Source organism: Lathamus discolor, chromosome 2, assembly GCF_037157495.1.
Source record: "Lathamus discolor isolate bLatDis1 chromosome 2, bLatDis1.hap1, whole genome shotgun sequence".
Classification (NCBI taxonomy): Eukaryota; Metazoa; Chordata; class Aves; order Psittaciformes; family Psittacidae; genus Lathamus; species Lathamus discolor.
Window position 1 is genome coordinate 108,413,269 of NC_088885.1, and position 24,276 is coordinate 108,437,544.

The 24,276-nt window shown below is 40.1% G+C and overlaps 1 protein-coding gene across 2 annotated transcripts in view; it reads right to left on the reverse strand.

Moving 5' to 3' along the window:
• ARHGAP28 (Rho GTPase activating protein 28) overlaps positions 1-23,829 on the reverse strand; it is a 72,084-nt gene extending 48,255 nt beyond the window's left edge. The window contains exons 1-2 of one of the 2 annotated variants that reach the window (XM_065668026.1): positions 23,558-23,636; positions 21,400-21,457 (exon numbers count right to left, since the gene is read on the reverse strand). Coding sequence is in view for 1 of the 2 variants with exons in the window: in XM_065668025.1 (XP_065524097.1) it covers positions 23,558-23,688 (131 nt within the window). In the remaining variant the exon portion in view is untranslated. Of the gene's footprint in view, positions 1-21,399; positions 21,458-23,557 lie in introns of both variants that reach the window. The other variant, XM_065668025.1, reaches the window with a different exon arrangement.
• Between the last annotated feature and the right edge of the window lie 447 nt (positions 23,830-24,276).

Consider the following 24,276-nt stretch of genomic DNA (forward strand, 5'->3'; position numbering starts at 1 on the left):
GGGAGGGAGGGGAGGAAACGGAGGTCAGCTCACTTGCAGCAATTCACGATAAGCGTATCTTCCCACTAGCTGCTGTCAGGAATTAAAACACTCCTTGTGTTTCAGTAAGCACTGAATCCCTTTGTCTAACAGGAGATGCTGAACTGGAACGTGTGAGTTAGGACCCTGCTTACCATGGGCTCCTGATTATACCTCCAAAGAGCAATTCAGCTCACTTATGGATGAGGTGTCTCTTTTGCTGTCCATACAAGGACAAGACAGTGAGGGACTCACCAAAGAAGTACTAGATGCTGGAAGTGGATAAGTGCTCACTGGGCACCAGATACACTTAAAATTAAAGGAACTGTGATTTTCTGTCTGCAGTGTCCTTGCACTTAACATATTTTCCTCCAAAATACATTTTTTTCTTTAACTAACTTTTAAACAAACCTTTCAGTTAATAGTCTTGCCATAAAATATGCAAATGCATTTAAACATTGTTTTTGCCCTCATCAGCACAACTGTGAACCCTAATCACAGCTGTCCTATGAAAAATACACAGTGGTGAACTCCTATACACAGGTGTCAGAAGACAGCAAAGATTTGCAATACACACAGCTCCGCCTGCGCTGGCATCTTTATTCATATTTGAGCATTCTGTTTCATGTTTTGTACAAAAGTAGCTCTGAATTCCACATATGGCACATAACGATGAAGTATTTCAGCAGATATACTGAATGTCATACAACTGATAGGTACTGACACATGGTTTCATGCTATGCTTTTTCTAAAGTTAAATGCTGAGACATAAAACAGTCCTGTTGTTGACTCCATTTTATGACTGCAAAAATACATAGATTCCTTACAATGAGACAAATGTTTAAGGTTTTTGCAGCATCTGGATGTAAGAACTGGTCATAAATAATTAGCTGTGTAAGTTACTGATTTTTCAGGGCTTTGGCTGAACAAGTATTTGAACAAAATCTTCATTTATTCTGAAATAAAGCCATTTTTTCTCATATAGAAATGCAGAACAATAAACAGTTTGATGTCAGGGATTTGGTTTACTTTTCTGTTGTAAGTTAAATCCACATAAATTAGAAACAAAACAGTTAATTTAGAAGATGTCGCAATGAAATGTTTCAGCTTTTTCTGATTTTTTGCCTATTTTTTTTTCTTGGATCAAAAAATTGCTCTGTCGATTTTTCTGATGAACCCAAACTTTTATGTTTTTTCCCTGAAAAAGAGATGTCCTTTTTCTTTTTTTCTTTTTTTTTTTTTTTTTTTGTTTTGCTCCCACTTTTAAATATAGTCGCCTGTTTTAATAGGTCACTGCTGCTGCGGAATAGCTTTAAGGACTTGTCCAACTGATGTCATATGGCAAGCATAAAAATAAAACTACAAGGCAGGAACTGGAAGAATTATCTTTGGATTAATTATTCCACAGAAATTAAACTGGCATGACCATAATCATGTGGTGGTTTCTTCTGAAACATAACTGCTATTTCCAGGGACTCTATATATTGATCTATTCCAGCTGTTAGTGAACAAAATTTGGATGCTTTTCTCCAAGCTGGATTTTACATTAACACTGGGATACCTATAGCACACATGCACCAGATTTGGCTTGGTTTTCATGGTAGAAAAATACAATACCCTAAAACTTAATAAGTGATGTATTTGAAAACAGCTATGTAGATAGGAAGAAAATAGTTGTTTGTGGCTAAGCAGTACAGACTTGGCATCAGCTCCTCCAATGCCATGAAAGAGTAAACCTTCTCTTAGAAGATCCCTGAAGATCTGTTCCTTTTGTCTGGGTTTTGGCAGGGGATCTGTGAAATTTCCTACCTACATCCATGATTGATTAAGATTTAATTGTGGTCTTAGCTCTGCCTAGGAGACCATTAATTTACAGAATAGGGATTTTTCAAAAGCAGCTACTTAACCTCAAGACCATTTAGACATAAAACCAGTCAGGCAGAGAAGAGGGTTTACAGAGCATGACAAAAGAAGGATTGCAAAATGTGCAGTGCCGACACAGGAGAACTGTGGAATGGAGAACCCCTCCTCACAGTGCCTGTAGGAAGGGGTTTGTTTTGCAACGCCCCTGTGCCTTGCGGGAGGCCTGCAGCCCGCTGCTGAGCTGGGTTTCACAAATACGCTGAAGCGGCATTCTTTATCTGCAGTAACGCTCAGTGTCGGCTACGAAGGTCACCTTGACAAATGAACTTGCCTGGCGGAAAACAACCTCCTCCACTGGTAAATTAAGCAGGAAGGCACTGAGCTTGTTTTCCAGTTCCCGTTTGCAGCAATAACTGCAAACCAGGGCTATATGTACACTGGAAATAGTATGTGGAGCTGTCTGACTGGGGAGCCAATTTTTGTGCTGAATCCACAAACACAGAGGTTTTTCTCAGGTGGTTCTTTGATCTTTGGAGAAACACTATTTCTCACCTTAATTTTCAGTCATCACATGACTTTTGGCAATATTCTCCTAATAGGTACCTCAAGCAAAAGCCTGTGTTCTTGCACTAAACTATATCATAGAGAAACTATGAGAAATTAGTTATCCTTATCCCAAGGATTTAAAGTACAGTTCCATGGGGAAGGCACTTACTGTCCTTTAGAGCCGTCATTTCTTTCAAAGCTAAACCATGAAGGCTAAGATGAAAAAGATAACAGCCTGGTGGGAAGAGTCACTGAGTGAGGAGGACATGAATAACAAACCCTGTCAGTCATCTGGCAAGAAGATGAAGAAAATAATTACTTTCTAGTATCTCTGAATTTCAAAGCATTTTCACTTGGAAAGAAGAACCTGAGCTGATAGCCTGTAACACTATGATTTCCTACATTTGACAGCTCTAATTTCTGGCCTTTGCTCCTCTGCAGCAACATCCTGACTGCTCTCACACCCTGAATCAGGTGTGGCCCTGAAGAGCTTGAATCACCCTTCAAGAGCAGTGAATTTCTGACCCTTAGAAGTAATCTTTTTCAGTGATCCTTCTCCATCCTGCTTTTCGTCAGCCCAAACCGTCTTTCCAAACTGGTCTTTCCACTCCTTTTTCTCCCTGATGCTGCTCCATGTCTTTGACACACAGGGAAATGTTAGGGGTAGGGTTTCTGAAGTTTAAAATGATTGCTTACCTCTGTTATCCAAAACAAGAATATTCATAACCTATGATGTGGGCTGAGGGTTCAAAGATTATTATAAAGAGTATAGAAAACCCAGAATGCATGACATCAAGGGCTGAAGGGTTACTGCAGCTTGAGCAAAAACAGAGGAACTTTGTCTAAACCCAAACAAAGCCAAGCAGTGGGTAAAATCCCTGGCTTACTGATTGTCAAGTGAAAGACATTCATTCCCCCTCCTCCCTTAGATGTTAACCAAGCACTGCTAAACCACCTACAGATAAACCACTGTAATGTATCAGAGATATTTTTATATCATCAGATGTTCTTCACTAATGTGACTTTAAAAGTAACTGTAACTGCCAAACTCATATTTGGCCAGTAACCTTTATTTTAAGAACTAGGATGATTTTTATGCTGAGTTTCTAATGTCTATCGACCGGTTCACTTCTCCTTAAAGGTCAGGATTTAATTTGAACAAAATATCTTACTAGCTTCACCCATTAGGTAATGTTAATTTAATCAGCAATATTACTTGAGGGGGACTGTAAATCATGAAATGCGTTCCAGTAAAAGACTTTAAAAAAATCCGTAACTAAAAAGGCATTACATCCAAAAGTTCTGCTGGAAACAAATAGACAAAGGAAAAAAGAAGTTTTTACTTTCTTTACATAACTATGGCTCTGCATATGCTCAATCAATTACAAATGTCGAACCTCCAAAGTTCATTCCTTTAAACATAAACATATGTAAGCCAAAGACATATCTGATTACTGTGTATAACATAAATATTAGGTTAGTCTAAAATTTTATTAATTATTGGGCATGAAAGCAGAACTGGGTTTGGCAGTCAGGCGGAATTTGGGATGCCTGTCTTGTACAGTGCAGCAGAAAAAAGGGTAGGAGAAAAGAAACTTTTATTAACAAGTTTAAAAGAAGGAATCCGTTTTAACCACTCCACCATGAATCATCACAGACATTTCAACATAAAAAATAAAACATGAGAAATTTGAAAATACTAGCATGAGATAAAGAAGAAAGAAGAACATCAACCTCACTAAAAAGGAAACACAATACTACTGTATACCATCACCACAAATGGCATTAAGAGACTGACAGTGGCTGAGACCACAGATATCCCTCCTCTGTCTTCAGTCCAGAGACCTAAAGCCTAGCATATTCAGCCGTTGGCACACCCAGTATGGCTAAAATCATGCCTGTGCCACCTGAGGAACCAAGATCATCACTAGCACAGCTGGAAGTGGTCTTTTGCCCTTATATGTGCAGGTCTGAATGGATGCAGCAGTTGCAAGGTAGTGGAAACTCAGGCCCCAGAGGAACTTCTACCTGCTTGGGAAAAGGGCATACTCCTTTTCAAATGCAAACGCCTTCACAAGCCTGAATGTGGTTCCTGCTTGATTTCAAGATCAAGGCTTTTATCAAGATTTAGAAATCTCTAGCTTCAACAGCACTGTTCTAACAAGATCTACCTAGACCTATGGTTTTCATGGATGATAACATACAGAAAATCACTTCTTCAGAGCCACCCATCACCTGCCATTTCCAGCTTTTCTTTCTCAGTGCCTCTCACACTTGCACAGATCCAGCTGGAAAGACTGAGGACACCAGCCATGTGACAATGTCACAGGTTTCATGCACTCCTGCGAGATGATTATCTGACAGTTATTTCCTCTTGCAACACTCTCTCTTGCATTGAAGTGCTTCAGCTCTCTTGCTGTTCCTGTAACAACTGGTACTGACCCCAGTGCCAGTGTTTTCACCAGCAAGGCTTTTTTGGCATTGGCAAGACAAGAAAAATGCTGATTACAACTAATAGAAAGTGCTGGATCAGAGGGAAGCAAAATGCAAGATATCTGATAAAAGATGGTGTTTCAAAAAAGGTGTTCATGGCCACACTGTCAAAACTGAGGAAGCAGCCTCCTTTGCCAGCTGTCACAACTGCAGGCAGTGCTCTTCTGGTTCTGTAATGGATAGTGTTTCACATGGCCCCAGATCTTGCTTTTCTGCAGATTCCTATGAGCTGAGAGGGCAACTTATGTCTTATAGGACATGAGTTATTAACTTAGTGGTGTGTTGTGGCAGATGGGAAAAAGCGTATGTTTTAAAGGGGAGGCAGTGATATCTGATGAAGATGTCCTTTACTCCATGCCTTACCAGCATCTGTGTTGGGGGTTTGAGTGCCAGAGACCTGCCAGAAAATCCCGTGGGGCTATATCCTGGTAGAGCTGCAGTGCTGCATCCAGTATTCTGACCCAATTCCTATGTACATCGAGGCCTGTTTATGGAACTCATGAAATTTCAGTCTGCATTATTATTACTATTAGTATTACTATTATTAATATTATTATTTTTATTCTTCATTGGAGGTGTAAATCAGAAGCAAAAGCCTCACGGGGGCTGTGCTTTGTACCAGTTACGTTGAAAAGCGCTGTTTACCCTCAAGAGCCTGCAGCCCACCTCTGCCCATACAGAGCGCTGCGCTCCCTGGCCCTGTTCTGATTGCAGTTCAGGCAGAAAATGCTGATTTATAACCCTCAAATAGCTACATTTCAGAGATGGAATCGCTTTTTTTTTCACCGCATAAACTCAAAAGTTAACGACATAAGAAAAGCATAGCAATAATAACAAAAAGGCAGAGTTGTTCCCATATTTGATTACATGGCAATTTTAAAGCTGCTGTCTTGGGTCCTATGAGACATAGCATTCTGGCCCAGTAAAGAATTATTTCTAGCCTCAGAGGGCATGGACATATGTGTGGATATACAAAGCTTTAATCAAATCAGTGATCCAAGAATATACAACTCTTTCAGGCCCTAGGCTGATTTTATAACTGAGGAAAAGAGGTAAATATTTTCTTTATTTTTATTTTTCTTCCTTGCAGGCTGCTAAGAGAATACAGCAGTTCTTAGAAGATGTCTGGAGGTTCACAATGCTGGTAAAATTTTGTTGGTGGGGAGAGTGGGCAGGAGGAAGGTAAGGGGCAGTGTTCCTGTGGAGTGTTGTTTTCCATATGGCTAAAATGCTGGGTATCTGCACTTTAGCTCCGCGGCAGATGCACTACAGGTGATTAGGACACTCTGCACACACACATACTTGCGTCGGTGCACAAATAGGCATGGAGCACAGGAGAGAGCATACCTTGGTGAATGTGAACATTTTTACAAGACTGAGTGATGATCAGCTGATAGGGGAATTACGCAGCCTGACTCTGAAACGAAAACTTTGATCAGATTTGCCACAGCAGCAGAAAGCATCTCTGCTTGCTCCGTAATCCCTTTCTCATTAATAGTCTTCAGATTGGTTACAGATCTGGCTATAAAATTTGAGAATTAGTTTAGAAATTGTAATTCACAGCAACTCTTCACAAAGATTTACTGTAATTGGAAAGAGATGGAAGTTGAGTGAGTGGAAGGTGCACATCATGGTGAGAGAGGCATTTAGAGTTATCGACTTGAAGCATTTCATGCAGTGTATGCTGTCAGGCACCCTATGACTCCTGGTTTTCTAGGGATTTCTTTGATTTGATTTAATAGCCCATTGCCCCTTTGGAATATACACTGACAATGCCCAAGAATATATTACACACTCTCTGTTATGCTCTATAGCTGATTTTTTTTTTTTTTTTTTTTTTTTTACAGGTTGGGCAAAAGTCTTGAGTAAATCCAGGTAGAAACTCAGCTCAAGCTAAAATATTGTGCCCTGGAGTTTCTTCAGAGGCTGGTGTTCAATACTAGAATTTCCACAGTGGTCAGCCGGTGGTTTAACCTTGCTTGGCACTGACTATTCAGAATAAAAAAGGAAAAATATGGGGTTGGAGTGGGTTGGTCAGAAGTGCCAGGGCTCAGATCTGGAAAGGTTTTTTTCTACAAACCAGAAAAGTTAAGCAAGGGCTGATTCCTTTGAGGTGCTCAGCACATTGGCAACGACCCAGGAAAACGTTAAGCGTGCTCTGAAGCGTGCCATAGCGAACAGCCTGAGCACTAAGTACCCAGCAGGATCAAGCTCTAAATAGGGACCAGACAGAAACCAGATGGCATTATGTTAGCTTTCCCATATTAAGAAGCTCTTTGCTTTGCATTTTAATCCCTGTCTCTTATTTCCTCCTTTCTTGCTTTGCCTTTTCTATAAAACAATCCATATGTGCACTGAGATAGGGGTGCAATGTACTTAAATTGCCCCTTATCACCTTTTCATATGCAAGGAATTAAAGCAAGAGCTGAGAAAATTGCTGCTTGTTTTTAACTTGAACTTCTTTATGTGGTGCTTGGATGAGGACCATCAGGAGTTTGGAACTGCTGAAGGAAGGAAAACACTGGCTCTTCACTCTAATGAGCTCTCCAAACATGTATGGCAACTGTGCCATTACATTTGAGAGTGTTGACGCCTATGTCAGTGGTTATTCCAATGCCTTCTGGTTTCTTTTGGGATGTCAATGGAAGCAGGTAGGATGGCTGAGTAGGGACAATGGGAGAAAGCTCCCTGCCTGTTCATAAACTGGGTTCCAACTGAACTGAAGCGAGACTACTGCAATGCAGAGCTCATATATCCACTTAGGTCACCTGACAGAAAGCAGCCGGAAGAAAATAAAACCCTAGTTGCTGCTCTGTTTTTTTTTAAACAAGCTCCTGGCTTTCCACTTCTTCCTTTCCAGCACAGTGACAACTATCTCCAGAACTTCCTCAGATCTGTGGTTTGTGCAGACACCAGCTTTTACATGGATGTTTTTGAAACCAAGTGCTGCCTGGCTGGAAGCTGTCCTAGCTGCAGCCGCTTTCCTTCAGGGAGGACATGGTGAGCAGCTGTAGTGGGACACATGCCTCTGCCTCTGAGCTACAGGCACTGGGAATCTCAAGAAAGAGCAGTCTAGGCTCAAGTATGAGTCTTTGAGCCTGAATTACAGCAAAGCAGCCAGCTGCCAGGCAGGTTAGGGGAAGTTTAGATTGGACATAAGGAAGAAGTTCTGTACTGTGAGGGTGGTGAGGCACTGGAACGGGTTGCCCAAGGAAGTTGTGAATGCTCCATCCCTGGCAGTGTTCAAGGCCAGGTTGGAGGGAGCCTTGGGTGACATGGTTTACTGTGAGGTGACCCTGCCCATGGCAGGGGGGTTGGAACTACATGATCTTAAGGTCCTTTCCAACCTTAACTATTCTATGATTCTATGATTTCTCCTGTGCAGGCTGCAGCCATCACTTGTGCTGGAGCTGTGCATGCATGTGGGTCGTGCAGTGAGAATTAAGAGGAAATTTCTGTGATTATTTTAGCATTCAAGCGACTGGAAAAGAAGCTGACAGAAGCACCAGGCCTTTGCTTTCATGACTGCATTAATCTTCTCCTGGCTACTGAAAAAATTTTAGATTAACTTAGCACATGTTCTCAAAGAGCTTTCTTTCTCGAAGTTATTTGTGCTGTGGATGCTGTGCCAATGAATAAAAATGACAATGAAATGGCTGATATAGATCAAGCTTCACTCAATACTCATTTTAGTGAGGATGCCTGAAGTTGTGGTCTTGTTTATGAAGTTGACAGTTGACTACTGTGGCCCAGAACTTCTGAAGTACATGGATTAAAAAATGTTTTTACCTCTCCCAGAAGTTGGCAGTGGAGGAAGCTCTAATGTCCCTTTTTCTCATATCTATGTATCACCTAATGAAATTTCTTTCTTAGGTGTACATATGGAGCTCTTTTTGTCTGGGAGGAAGAGTTTCAGATACATGCAATTTTAAGAACTAACACAAATAATATTATTGTTACTGCTGGAAAAGTTCCTGATTGGCAACCAAGCTATACCAACAATCATGGGAATGTTTGATCCACAGCATAATTCAGTTATTCTGTCATAAAAATGATGAAAGCCTAGTTACTTTTTATTTGCCAATTGCTAACAGCAGGTCCCTGCACAAAGTTCACAGTGTAAGTGGTGGCTTGTTAAGTCACCACAACTTGGTTGTGTTTCTGAGACCTAATAGACTAGGAGGAAATCAAAGTAGTTTGGAGATTGCTGTCTATCAGACAATGCGTACGGTCTTGGTGGGAATTTGACAAGAACTTTTGACCAAACAAGGAACAAATTGAAACTACACAATTTTATATATGTGACCTGACTATTTCTCTAAAGTTTTCTCCAGAAAATGCTGACATAGATGCACTTGTCATAGCTCCAGGAGATACATGACTCCTTGGGCAGCTATTTTGTTTGGGTTTCCTACACTTTCTGTCCAGATGTTGGCCATAGGCAGAGCTACAGTTCTAAAAACTGACAGGGAAAGCTTTCTGGCCTCACTGTAACATTCTGAGACAATGATCTAGGGTGGGAGATGGGTCATGAGAAACACCCCCAGCACATCCCACACTTAAGCATGGGAGACACCTGAGTCTGTCCTTCCTGAGCAATTCGAAAACACAATTAATTCCCCCAGGGGTCCATCTGTGACAGAAGTACAATTCAACAATTTGATATGGAACATTCTATATGAAACAGAGTATGAATAATAATGTGAAAATCAGACCCAGCAAACATTGTGCCCAATGAACATTAGACAAGCACAGCAACTCAAAGAAAACACAGATTTGCTCTCGTTATTCATCTTATCATAAGGGTCAAAAGCAGCCCATCAATCAAAAGGTTTTCAAAGTGCTTACAAATAGACTAAATTCTATGATGCATGCAACAGAAGTGTATAAGTCAAGAATTTCCACTCAAGATGTTATCTGATTAGTTTCTTCATGAAAAATAAATTAATTTCCTTTTAATTAGCCAAACATTGGATAGTAGCATGAGGTCACAACTAACCAAGAATCTACCCTCTTATCGTGATTTCCAGGGAAGCAGGACTTTCCTATTTACATATTGTATAGGATAATGCTCAGAACTTAAATACAGTGTAATAAATAATTTGACCTTAGGCATTTCAATGGTTGCATCAATGAAATGTAGAGACTTGACCTTTCAAAAAAGTTCTCTAATCATTTCTGGTATGAACATGTATGTTCTTACTCTTTCTTTGTTGAAATACCTAATGACATCAGTGTGTTTCAGTTACTTGTTTAGACTTTTGAGTACTTATTTTGATTTCAACAATCAGTATTTTTCAACAATCAGTATTTAATATTCTAGTCACAAACTTTATTTTCCACATAATCTGATTACAGAACTTTTCAACAGTTTTGATTTCAACAAGTGCATGATTAAATCAGCAATTAAAATAAAGCACCACATCAAAATTCAATGTTGAAGTTGAGAACAAGCTTCAGGTAAAGAATTTTGCGTGATCTTTTATCTACTTTCAGCCTTGTTTTGATCTATCTTTCACTTTACTACTTAGTAATGAAAGACTGTATCTACTCAGCAAAATCTCTTCCAATACTGTCAAACATTTCTCATTTTCAGAGGCTGATTAGTCAAGTTTTTGTCAATGACAGGGCAAATGCAAAAAAAAGCCACCTCATCTACAATAGCGAAGGCATTCATGTGAAATCATGGTTGTCATAAAAGTATATTTTAGGTTTGTTTTAGTTTTTACTTATGTACTTCCTATTTCCTTAACTAATTGCCACTTTATCCTTAAATTTTCAGTTTTCTCTTGAATATGTTTGATTATTTTAATGATTGTTAGTTAGGGTTCTGGCTTGGTACTGTATTATTTTATTTTATGTTTAGTTATGCCATACATTTTGAAAATATGTATAGGGTGGCATAAATTTCTACCAAACTTATCTTAGGCACTTAAAAATGATATACTTCTATCCATTTGAATTGATGCCTGTGGTCAGAATCAATTCAATAATTCATCCCTAGAAAGTAAATATCAACTGCAAAGATGAAAATACCTTCCCCCTTCTCAAAGTCTACAAGACACATTGCAAACCTGCAAAAAACAACTCATCGAAAGTCGTAATAATATCAAAAGCATAGAGAATATCACAGATAGAGAAAAGAAAATCCCACAGCTTAATACTTACAGAATATCTTAAAATCTAGCTCCTCCTTTCAAGCTGCCGGACAGAGGACAGCTGCGCATGAAGCGGAGACACAAACAGTACATCCTTTGCTGCCTGTCCACTGTTATTTGAAGTCTGCTAGAGAGCAAACTTCTTAGGAGTTACATAATGACAAAATAACATGAAGGAAAAACACATACATGATTTTGTGCCAGCTCTTTTGTTTTCTGCACAGCAATTCCCATGAAGGTTGCAATGTAGAATATTTTTTAGCTGTTAGCATTGCTCAATCTGAGTTTTTATAACCGCTTGGATATCTGCATCATTGTATGTGATTTCAGCTAAACAAGCATAGAAATGAACAGGAATGCAGACACACAGCACTGTGAAAAAATGCAGAAGGAAGTTTTTTCAAACAAAATCCATTTATTAGGCAGTGGTTCCAGTGATGCAATCAGAATAGGAAGGAAAGTCTGTGTTGCTTCATTGTTTTGTTTGGATTTTGGGGTCCAGTGCTAACTTGTGATAATATTTCCATTCGTAAGTATATTTCTCTGAGGGCAATCCAGAAAAATGACTATGATGAATCTGATAGGAAAAATATCCCTTTGAAATTGCTAAATTTTTCCATCATGAGCAACCATTGCAGAATTGCCCCACTCCATTGTCTTTCCTGTGCAGTTCAGTAGCTTTTGGCTAAGCTTATTGTTTTTTTTTACCAAAGTCCAATAAGTGCACAAAGTAGATTCAATAGAAATGTAAATACAGAGAAATTCAATAACTAATTCATCCTGTGAGGAATTTGAGTTTTTAAATAAAAGAATGAAGTGAATAGGACAAACGACTACAAAGAAGCACTGCAACATATATCAAGGATATAGAGTTGCTTGCATCTACATGCCACAGGACATATGGGTCTTTAGAGGCAAGACCAAAGCCTACTGCCACCAAGAGAAGTTTTGGATCTGACCTTACATGTGGTGAGATGTCAACTACATTTGTAATCCAAAGATTCAACTCTCTATAACCTCCACAGTTTGACAGTTAAAACAAGCATGTCCTTGCTACAGACACGACTTATCGGCTCATCACGCCACGTAATTCTAAACAGGATTTTCCAGGTGGCATGTACAGAGCACTGCATTGTCTCTCTGGCTTTAGGTAGCATGGTTTAAATGTGAGAAAGGGCAATGGCAGCAGCAAATTTAGCTAAAGCAAAGCCTATATCTCCCAATATAAAATGCACAGCAGCAGTTTTGCAAAGTGAGTGAACTCTTTTTATGAAAGGTAAAATTCATACTGCAGATTAAGACATTTCCTCCCCTTCTGTAAGAATATGTCACTCCTCCTATCATACTTAAGTATGTGTTGTTCATTGTTTACCCCTGAGACCTACTCATTGCTTTGAAGTGATTTTCAGAAGATGCTAAAGTTGGTTTGCTGTAACCACATATTAAGGCATTAATCATTTTACAGGTTGTCACAAATGATGGAAAAATGGCATCATATGGAACACAGAAAAGCACAGAGAAATAAATACTTAGTTTATTATCTTCAACTATACCAGTTGCTTAAGTATATTGACGTCAGTGAATGTTGTAAGACCCTGTAAAGATGGCCAAAGCCATAAATATACATTTTCTGTAAAGATACCAGAAAAGCTCTTCCCACCATCTAGTATTTTCCTGGCTGTTTCTGGTACCTGATGCAAACTGCTCTACTTAATTTCAGAGATTAATCCAATATTAAGATTAAATTTATTTATAGTCTTCAAATATTGCCTATCAAATGTTACTGCTACTGATATGTCCAGCGAATTCATGGGATGCGACTGTTCGTGGGCTTTAGGGTAGCCTTACAGACACATATCATTTCAGCATTTGGTTCATTTCTGTTGTTGCACAGCCTGAGGTTCCCTTTGGTGTGAATGAAATATAAAATCTATCCCAGGGATGGAAACTCATCACCAATAGTCTCAAAGGAGGTAACTTAATCTAGCCGTCTACTGCACTGATATAATTAGGAATGCACTTTGTCAGCCTTTGAGGGTTTAACTACAGCTGGCTGGGTTCAAGGCAGTCTCAGAGACCAATCTGTTCTTAGTAACACCATCTCCTTCACAGAATTACAGGCATACTTTCAGCAGATAGACCCAGCTAACCGCTGAATGATGTTTTTCCACCCTCTTATGCAGTGGTCAATGTCTTTTTCAGCATAACTGAAGCCCTGGATCAATGCCATGAAATGATTCAGAAACCAAAGGCTGAACTGACAGCTCAAAAAGGTTATGAACCTTATGTACAGTGTTTGATTGTGGATCAATTCAGCCTCTGGACATCATTATATTCCTGATCCAGCTGATGAGATTTAATTAGAAAAGAGATTCTAACCGATATTCAGATGCTGACTGATCTATATCTTGTTTAAGAAATAAAAGATATTTTAGGGCTTCTTCTCTAGGAAAATTAAAACTCTACTCTCCACAAGGATTAAGTAAGCTAGGGGAAAAATATAAATTCATAAAAATTTTAAGTCTTTTTTAAATTCATTCATTCTGGATCCTTGCAGTACCCTTGATTCTTTTCCTGGAGTCTGTAGGAGATCAGATGATGTATACCTTCATAGCATTGTCAATATGCTTTTCTAACTGAATATCACAAACACTACTCCTTCACTCTGGTAAGAATCTGATTTGCACAAATGAATAAGATACTCTGCTATGGTTCAAGTAAGTTGGATAAATCTTCCCCTACAGCCTGCAAAACGTTTGAGAAAAATGTAGTACACCTTCATGCCTATTTGCTCTATGGACCTAGACCTGAAAACACCCAGCCTAACCTATTCATCAGCAGTATGGCCTGTTCAGAGAAAAAACATACCTTTTTTTTTTCCTTATCAGTCCTGAAGCACTAGTCTAAACACTTTGAATTCCAGCCTTCAAGTTTCCATCTACAGCCATGTCGGCAGGCAGGTCATAGGCTCCCCTGGAGCCAGAAGCCCTATAGCTGTGGTAGTGCGGTGCTGCGCCTGCCTAATGGCTTGGGCAAAATGCTGTGCTAACATTGTTGAATGTCTCCTGGACACAGGCAAAGAGAGGTCAGATTTGCTTGTGCCCACCCCATGAAAAGATACCCTGAATTCCTGTGTTGTAATCGTTACATGGTAATTGTGAAATTTGCTACAGCCATGGATTTATTACCTTGTTGTTAAACTGTCTGGTGTCAGACTGATTTTTTTTTTTTCTTCATTGCTTTATTTGGTTCCTTTTTGCCTGTAATACAGATTTTTCAGTAGGTATCGAAAAACAGGCATCACAACTGGGCCTTACATACTAATAGTGCATAAATTTGAGTGTCCTATGTCTGAAAGCAAACAAAAAAGGGCTATGAATTACATAAAAAAGCAATAGACCTCCTTCTTGCTTCAGTAAGTCTCCTTGTAAGTAGGAGAAGGTTAAATGAAAATTGCAACTTATTGTATCTTTCAGAATTCTTGATAGCACTAACAGTGGTAATTTTAGACATCTTCATTACCCACATGAGTATCACGGCCACTGTTTGAATCTGAAGCCTCTAAGGACATAAATTCCCTGAACAAATGGGTGATTACTAAAACTACAGTGACTCGTTGCATCACATGTAACGTAATTAACTGCAGATTTACTTGTGCTCAGTGTAGACTGAAGCAAGCTGGTTTAGTCTGCATGGTCTTACTGCATTTCTGAGTGTGGCACAGTTTAATTTCAGGCCTGCTAAATCTTATTAAAAAAAAAAAAAAAACGGTAATTAACAAAAGCCATAAGAGATGAAGTCCACAAAAGATGAAATGCATCTTGACCACACAATACAGCTGCAGAGTCAATGTCCTTTCCAAAAATCTGTGGTGTGCTTCCTAAATACAGAACATGTAGGCTTTTAAAAAAAATTGACATAGTAGCTTCCTTTGTTTGTTTATTTTTGATTGCCAGTCTTTGTCAGAGGCAACATATGTCTTGGGCAAATATGCTTGAAGAAGATTCTAGTTAATATTTGACTTGTGGGATAAGTAATTCTAATATTTGCCATATACTATGTGAATTGCCAGTAACATGTGGGTAGCCTTAAGCTTCATGTTGCATCTATGGACTTGTACATATTGTACATGCACACATGCATTTAAGAATAAATTAATATTTCCAGACACCTCACATTTCCAGTAATGTTGTCCTTAAGTACTTGTGGATTAATTGCTTTTGCTAACTGAAAGAGAAAAGGAGGTAAGCAAGCAAGTAAGCAAGCAAGGCAGCATCAAAGGATTGCAGCAGATCACTGGGGATTACGGTGAAATGCATCCTCTGAGTGGAAGATGTAAGAAGGACCTTAGACAAGGAAGACAGAATTGTTTCAGCAGGAGACTAAAGACACATATTTAAAAATATTTAAAAGACCCACATATTTAAAAGACCCCTGTCCTGTGCTTGGCCAGCTGCCTCTGCTTCCTTCTGCCCACCCTATTTCTAAAAGTGAGCAATTTCAGTGTGAAATCCTGCTGCAGCCTGAATACAAAGGCTTCCCTTGTCTCTGCTCATCAGGATAAGTTCGCTGCTTCCTTTCACTTCCTTGCACACGCATGATATGGGCACCATCTGGCCCAGAAATGGCCAAGGGCAGCCAAGCCTGAAAAATATCTTTAGAGAATGCCCTGCTCCATGTTCCACCTGTAACTACAGCCAGGATTTTATAGTTGTGTCTGGTACATCCAGACAAATATTTAGAACTCGAGTTTTCAAAATATTTGAATAATGGAGGGAAGTATTGCAACAGGAAGACAGGCCTAGTCACTGCTGTGTTTTAATTATCTAAGACTTCATAATGATGTCTTACTCTGCAAGAATCCTATTAAATAGGAAGTCAGCCTGTGTTGAGACAAGAGACAGCATAATCAGATCCTGCCCTGTAAACAAAGCTATTGACAAAAAGATCTGAGTTCTGATGGCTTAACCACATTTCCACTGAATTTAGAGGTAAGACCTCCATTGCTACACCTAAGTATCTATTACCTCAGTACTTCTGTATAAAAAAGCTCATATCCCACTTGATCATCCATTGTGGGATCTATTATTGATCATTTCTTAGATTAGAATATGAAAAAGACGGAGCATTTCATGTTAGATTGAATGCTACAACTATCCAATTCTTGCTCTCATACTAAAGTTAACTTTAAAAAGGGTCTGACATGCTCACTTTTCGATTCTCTTTTGACCTCTTGGTTTGATTATCACTGGGCCAGAAAATAAGCTTGGATGATGTTTTGTTCTGAGCTTTTACAAGACAGACAAAGATAAACTGATGGAGAGTTTGCATAGACTAACCCAGTGTCTGGGTAACTGCAGACTGTGCCATGTTTGCAGGGGTGTAGGTAGGGGGGCATATACTACTCAGTGAGTCAAATTCAGGCTTTGTATAAATCTGTTATTCTCTGACCAAATCTGTCCATAGGGAAGCCAGTATTTTTCTGGCTAGCTGTAGTAAAATATGAGGAATTACAGCTCTAGAGCTGCTTCCATCTCTGGTAGAAAACTGCAGAGAGTGACCTAATGTCTGATGTCCTGAGGTTTAGCCTACAGATGTTTAAAACAGAGTCCCCCAGCTTTCCTCTTGCTCTACTTGTCCTTCAGCTGGTAAGTGATGTCAGCCCAGCTGGACTTCTATATCCAAACCAGGTTTTCAGTACATATTCCCCTCTGGCTCTCTGCGCTAGCAAGGCTCTTCTACCATCCACAAAAAGACTGTGTTAATTATATGCCCAGTGCAACTTCTGCACAAAGAGATGTTATAAAAGGTTTGTATAGTCCTCAGGTGGAAATTCAGTAATTGCAACACTTAGTAGGAGAGATTTCTGTCTCTCCTTTGTTGAGTCTTCTTCTGTCTAACATCGAGCATAAGTTCACCCTAAACTGGATGATTCTGCACAGCTGAAAATCCCACAGGCTTACAGTAGCCAGGTATTACATGTAGCATCCTAAAAAAGAAAACATAACCATCTTCAAACGAACAACGTGATAATAGGCTTATTGCTCCAGTGTTTATTGTACTCTCCTCAAAGACCCTGGCAGTGTCTGGAAAATTAACAGATACAGGGAGGGGTAAAAAATGAATTACAGAAACAAGGGGTCCTGCACAGATCATCAGTCTTTCCCTTGCATTAATTACAAGAGTTGTCAATTCAAGCACTGCTGCTGACCTCTGCTGAAACAATCCTTCAGGGTAATAAGGGATCTTTTCCAAACAACTTGTCTTTTAGACCATTTCAGCTTTTGACTTCAAAATTACCACTTAAATGCTATTTCAAAACCCACTGTCACACACGTCTGGTGGGACTTGGGGGTCAGCTGTAAATGGCCCTATCACACAACATCCGTTGGGAGACATTTGTTTTCTCACTCCAGCTCCTCTTATTCACACACAAGGAGGAGAATCAAGTCATATACCTGTGAAGGTGGTCCCTATCCTGTCCTCCTTTGTTCTCCTCTTCCTCCTGCCCCCTTGTATTCCCTTTTCTTCTCAGTCTTTTGAATCCCTGGCACATACAGTAGGACTTGGAAGACCATGATTGGGGCTGTTTCCACTGAGAGAGAAAAAAGGAGGCAGGCAAAGGGGCCAAAAGGCTAGACAGGATTCCTGGCTTCAGTCTCCAGCTGCTGATGTGACTCTGGACACTCTTCTCCCAGTTTCCCTCCTGTGCTCTTTTTAAAGCATCTACCACAGTGGTACCTGAGAGCTTCAAAGAGCATGGTCCCACCCCAGTGGTGGATGTGCTGCCTGCTAGCCTTACTCTGCTGGGCTGCCTGGCCAGATGAAGCAGTGGGCCAAGTGGCTTCTGTACTGTGGTTAGCCAAAATCCAGGATGTTAACTTAATTGTTTGCTATGGATACTCATTTCAGGATGTGATTCTATATTTGTACAGCCCTAACCAGATGCTTTTCAGATACTGTTCTAGTTAGGAATTTCGCTAGTATTCCATGGTTGTGTCTTGCAGTTCCCACTGCTGCACATTTTCTACACATTTACACTGAATTATTTTGATCTCCTGTGCAAAAATAACACTTTGCAGTACTTGATTCCTGGCAGTTTGTTATGCCAGCGCTGTCAGACTGCCAGATGCAACCTGAAGGTATCTGTGTAGGGCATGCAGGGCTCTCGGGTCCAAATTTTTTCTTTTGTGGGCAGCTCCAACCTTTGTGTAACCAGAGATAAGTGACTTAGTTAAAAATGAATGGGGCAGCTGGCTAAATGCTCAACCAAACAAAATGATCAAAGGGACAGTGCCAGATGTTTTCCATCAGCTCTACATATGGAGGTACCAGGGAGAGCAGCAGGAGCACCAAACTAAAAAGAAACCAGAGAAGCCAACTTTAGTTTCAACCATAACATGAGGAACTGGCTATAAATACTACATTCCTCAGTGAGACTCCCAGAGGATAGTTTGTAGGTATTTCTAAAACCTACAGGAAAAGCGTGTCTACTATTGTCTGACTTATTTATATTCGTCCTCCTGGTAAATATTTTATTACGAGTTATCATTCTTAGCATCTAAAAAATATACTTTAAAAATCATAGTTTAGAAATCTATCAGAAATGATAAAAAGTTCTTTTTTTTTTCTACAAAATGTATTTATTGCTCAATCTCTGCAAATACAGTCTCTTCCTAGACTACTGTTTTGTGGGGTTTTCTTTTACCCGTTTTAGTACATTTTAAAATTTTAATTTCATATGTTGTGAGTCCAAGTTACTGCAAGAGCCTAAATCCATGTTAAAATTTACTGTAGAAAAGCCAGATTCTTATTTTTGTCTTCTGAGGAAGTTTATGGTAGAGTGAGATAAACATCCAAGATAGTTAAGGTTGTTTATCCTGCATCACTTAGAAGACATTCTTGACATCACTTGTATACAGCCGAGCAGGGAAGCTATTCAATCAGTGCTGACAGAAATTAAACGCAGATCACCCAGCCTCAGGGCATACAGACCTTATTTCAGTGTGATAAAATCTGCTTCTGTTGGGATAAAACCTGAAATGCTCATACAGCTCCTTTTGTCACAAGCCAAAGTTTGGTGCATAAAGGCCCCTCCTCCAGTTGTATTCCTTCCATGCATACAGTCGTTATTTCAGGACGCTACCTCACCCCGACGTATATCTGTAGTATCTTGGGACATGCAAGGGAGGGTGAATATTGCAAAAGAATCTCTGACATGGCTTAAAACACGTTACTTGTTCAGTGGAATGACTTTGCTATTGGCCCTAAATTTGCAAGTTTTACTCTTGGAGAGCAGGGATCCTGGAGGCTACCAGAAGGTAACTCAAGGCAACACAGAATCTTTAGAAATTTTATTTTCTTTTTTTTTTTTTTTAACTCTGTTGTACATCTACTCTAGTGAAGTCTGCCTGAATGCCACCCTTGACACTAGGAGTTGGGAGACATGCTGAACATGAAGAGATTGGAAAGGCATTTTCATGAAACAACTGGAAGTGCCAGACTTGCTGCTGTCTAGGGGAGAAGCTAAGAAAGGGTCTTGGCTGCATTGTTCAGTGGTGTTGAAATCCACTTTGTCCTTTACCTATGTAGAAAGCTCCCAGGTTGGGTAACATGACTATTAACTATGAATATGTTTATTCCATGTATAAAAAGCTTGATGTGCCCTTTAAAAGCTGCTTTAAACCATTTTGCAGGAACAGAGCCTGTTAAACGTGCTTTTTATTTCCTCTGATTCTTATCTCACGCACATGTAAGCCTAAACCACTCATCACAGTGGAAATATCTGTGATTTGCAGTGCAGTATAAGTTCTTTCTTAGTAGATTTGCTAGTAATAAACTGAGAAACTCACCAGCTCTCATGCTTGAGTCAAAGAATCTTGAGCATGACTCACTTAGGAATGCTTTGTACTCCCCTAATTGCATAATTACCTTAGAGAGCTCACTGGCCATTTGGCATAGAGGTCATGCCTGTTTCCTCTGAGTGCAGGAATAACTCCTACCTTCTCCTAGCAGGTTAAAAAGGAGATGTGAGGAAGACATATGGCCATTGCCCCACTTTTCCTCTGTATAATCCAGGAGCAGTATTTGTGCATGACTACAAAGTCCTTCATTCCTTGAAGTGAGGACAGGAAAGTTGATCATTCTGTAACCTAAATCAGCACTTTCACCATTGCTTTGAGACAATGTCTGTATTGAAAGGGTGATATTCTGTTTGGTACTGGCACTTCCGACACCTGAGATGTAATAAACAGGATTAAAAAAAGTGCAATGCCACAAGCACAGGTATCTCTCCCACTATACTGTCTCTATGGATATATACTATATGCCATAGAGTTAGTCTGAGTGACAAGCAAAGAAAAGAGAAATCTCCCCAACAGCTTGCTCTCAAAAATAGTAAGGAAAATGGTGTGGATAATATAAATGTTCCCAACAATTGCAATCATGCAAAGCAGATGTCAAGTGAAGTCAAGGGACCTGAATGTCCCATGAGAAAACTGGAAAATGAACTTGCTAGTTTCATCACAAACCCTGGTGCTCTTTTGTTGTGGGGACCAGCTGGAATCTGTGGTCCCTCTTTTTAACCTTTTTATTATCCGACAGTAAATTTGGAAGCCAGAATTCTGCTTTGCAGATTGGTGATAGCATCACAGAATCCACAGAATCCACAGAATCACAGAATCCACAGAATCCCAAGGGTTGGAAGGGACCTAAAAAGATCATCTAGTCCAACCCATCACTATGTAGTCAAACTTTCATTCCAGTCTCCCCTTTATTACACACATGAATTTACTCTCCTTCATTGCACATTGATGCATCTTCCATTTGGAGCAGCTAAAACACATCTTCTCCTGTCCTGATGTGCTGTAAAGCCCATCCCCTAACATATAACATCTACTCTGCCCCTACTGGGTTTATGGATGAAAATCTTGTGGATCCTATACTTCATGCTGATGCTAATGCTGCTGGTATTTTTAGACATGCACACAGGATGTCTGCCTCATTGGCACTTCAAGAGTTGCAGATGGATGTGAATCCAAGTGATCTGACGCACCTTAGTTTCTTTATTAGTGTAACTTCAGTGTCCATGGGCATCTCAAGCTGTGTACTTGGACTGGCAAGGGAATTCAAGATTACTCATTTGTTTAGATGTTCATGATGGCTACTTAAATCTTTCTTTTTTATCAATGTCTTTTTAAATAGTGGGAAGCAGAGATGAGGCAGCATTAGCTTCTCCTTTCTGTGAGAAACCTCTAATCTCTGCTTAGAAGGTTCCCAAAGTGAAAGTGTTTGCAAGAGAAAACAACTGGGAGATACTCACATTCAAGCATGGTTCTGGATGAGTGGAGCTGTTCTTCTGATAAAAAGGGAGCATCACTCTAAAGCAAATGAAATGTTTTGGGGAGAGGAAGGAAAATGAAAAATCTCGATTTCTAATCTGAGAATGAACTGGTCAGTAGTTTATCAAATTGAAGTCTCATACCCAAGACTGATTCTGTTCTCAAAGATATGTGTCTGAAGTATGGATTTCATTACAACTACATCTAAGTGAACCCAATAGACTTCAGAGGAAAGTCAGTCTCTGGGTTCCCATTGCTTTTGGTATCAAACAAAAAATAGGTAACACCTCTTTCCTCTGCATGTCTTTTTGAATCATTTTCCTGGAGAGCCAAGGAGTTAGCATGCCATAGTGCAGGTGATTGCCCTAGGGATCAAGGAACACCAAAGTCTATAGTAAAGCTTCTTGCATTAGGGTGGTGGCAGAGGAAACTATACAGAAAATGCCGTCCAGGAAAGAGTTCTTAGAAGATGAAGTAGGGATTAAGCCAGAGCCTATTTTACCATCTGCTAAAACACTCAGTGCATTTGCCTTCATGGATTCTGCATTCCAGAGGACTGCATGCTGAGTTAATAAAATCCCCCTCTTGAACAGGCTTTGGAAACTCAGACGGTCACTGACTGCCCATATGGCACAATTTGGCCATTGCTATTAGACAGCTGCAGGAAGTTGAGGACAAGAAAGGGGAGACAGCACCAAAATCTTATGGACACATAGACGTATAGAGAGACACATGGCAGGAACTTCCAAAATATGTTCCTCATCAAAATGCGAGGATCCCCTTTTATTTTTATTTTTTTTTTCTCTCAGGAGTTGCAATTTGAACTTCTGCTTTTCTTAGGTGATAAGTGTGTGATTTAAACCCTCATAGACCTGAGCTTAAACTGCAAGAGCATTTTAAAACAACTAGCACACCTACAAGAAACATAGCAAAACACCACATTTCCGTTACTCACAGACTTAACAGGGAGATTGGGTTTAGCATTCTTCCTTGGGGAAGAAATGACATTCTCCCCAGTAACCCAATGCCAAACCACTCTCTGTTTTGAGTAGCAAATGCCATTCTTACTGCATCTAAAAGCCCAGACCGTGTTTCTTTTCTTAACATGAAACTGTATTTTTGTACTGCTTTCAAACAGCAGTTTAACAGAACAAAGGAGTTATCTTTATGAGACAGCCAGGGAAATACACAAAGAACAGGAAGATGCAGCTAACCTAAATAATGACACTGAAAACAAAATAGCTATTGGGCTATAAATAAACATTTTGAAGTAAATATCATTATTTATATTAAGACATAGATTTAATTCCTGGGGGTAATGTCATCTACTGTTTTCTCAGACTTAAGTTCTCATTTCTCTGTCAAGCCACAGAGTAACATTTCCTACTTTCTTCAACTTTTTACAGTATGAACTTTCATGCCACTTCTTTTGGAGAAAATCACAAAAACCAGACACGCATGTTTAGGAGAAAGGTCAGATTTTCTAAAACAATAAAATTGCCCAAACTGCTATTTTTGAACTGTGCAAATGCTTGCATTCTTACAGGGCAGGGAAGTAAACATACACATGGCTACATTAATTAAGACAATACTTAGTTTCCTGCAGCACAAAGGAATTAACCGTGCAATTTCCCATTGTGTGGATATGGGTGAGCAAAGCAGCAACTGCAGTTTCACAAAAAAGGCAAAGGCTGGTCTCCTGGTGGGTGAATGGGGAAGGAATTAAATAATCCTCTAAACTAAAGCCAGAATCAACTTTCTGAGAGCCAGACTCAGCCATTCCAGCCATCTCACTTTTGGTAATACAGTCCTAAATGACCTGAGCAGAAGTCTGATACATGTGCTTTTTTTTTCCCCCTGGGGATTGTCTTGTTGAGTATCTTGGGCAAGAAACTAGTCTGAGCTGTTGATTTACAAGATTTAAAATAAGCTTTCATGTTTCTCCCTCCCAGTCCTGACCAGCAGCCCTGGGCTGGATCACTTTCCTGGTGGAGGCAAGAAAAGTGAGAGAACAAAGTGCTCATGAAGTGGCCAAGTGATAGGGAAGCACTCTCTGGCTGGCATACAGTCAGCAAAACCCACCACTGACCCCGGCAGAATGTCAGGACATGGCACCGGTCCCCGTCCCTCAGGTTTTACCTGCTGTTGGGCGAATGGCTGGGGGGGATGTCCTGCACAAAGCTCTGCTCCATGCCCGGGATCCTGGCCGGGCTGTGGGGATGATAGGCTGTCAGGACCACGCTGCCCGTGTCCTTCATCTCCATGATCATAGGCACATGACGGCCCCGCTGCTGGTGACAAAAGCGACCGGGGGGTGCTGACAAGCCCCAATGGGAGTCTGAGCGGTCCTGTCACAAGCACGAGTGCATGGCCTGGCTCCGTAGCAGCCTCTCACCACCGTTTGCTGTCAGGAGAGCTGTGTAACTGAGACACGGCTCCTCTCCCTGTCAGCAAAGCTGAATTAGCATATATTCAAAAACACCGCCCACAAAGGAACCAACGGGGAAGTTTCTATGTTCCTAGGGAACTAGAAACCTGAGATAATCCTGCATGGCGCTGAACGACCACTGGGAAAACTTTAAGAGTGAATTTCTTAATATTGCTGCTCCTGAAATAGGGTCAACAAAATGAAACCATTTGCTGGTTAAACAGCAGGACAAGTGGAGAGTGCTACTTGAACACAAAACGTGCTTTGGCAGAGCAGGGAGTGAATTTAAGGTGCTTACACATGAGATTCAGAAACTGAGTGGGCTCTGCTCTGTTTAAATTATCAAGGAAAAGGAACTTTGATTTCTTACATGCTGGATCATTCCTGTGTCAGGGAACTGCATTTGTTTCTCCTGAAAACAAATTAAGCT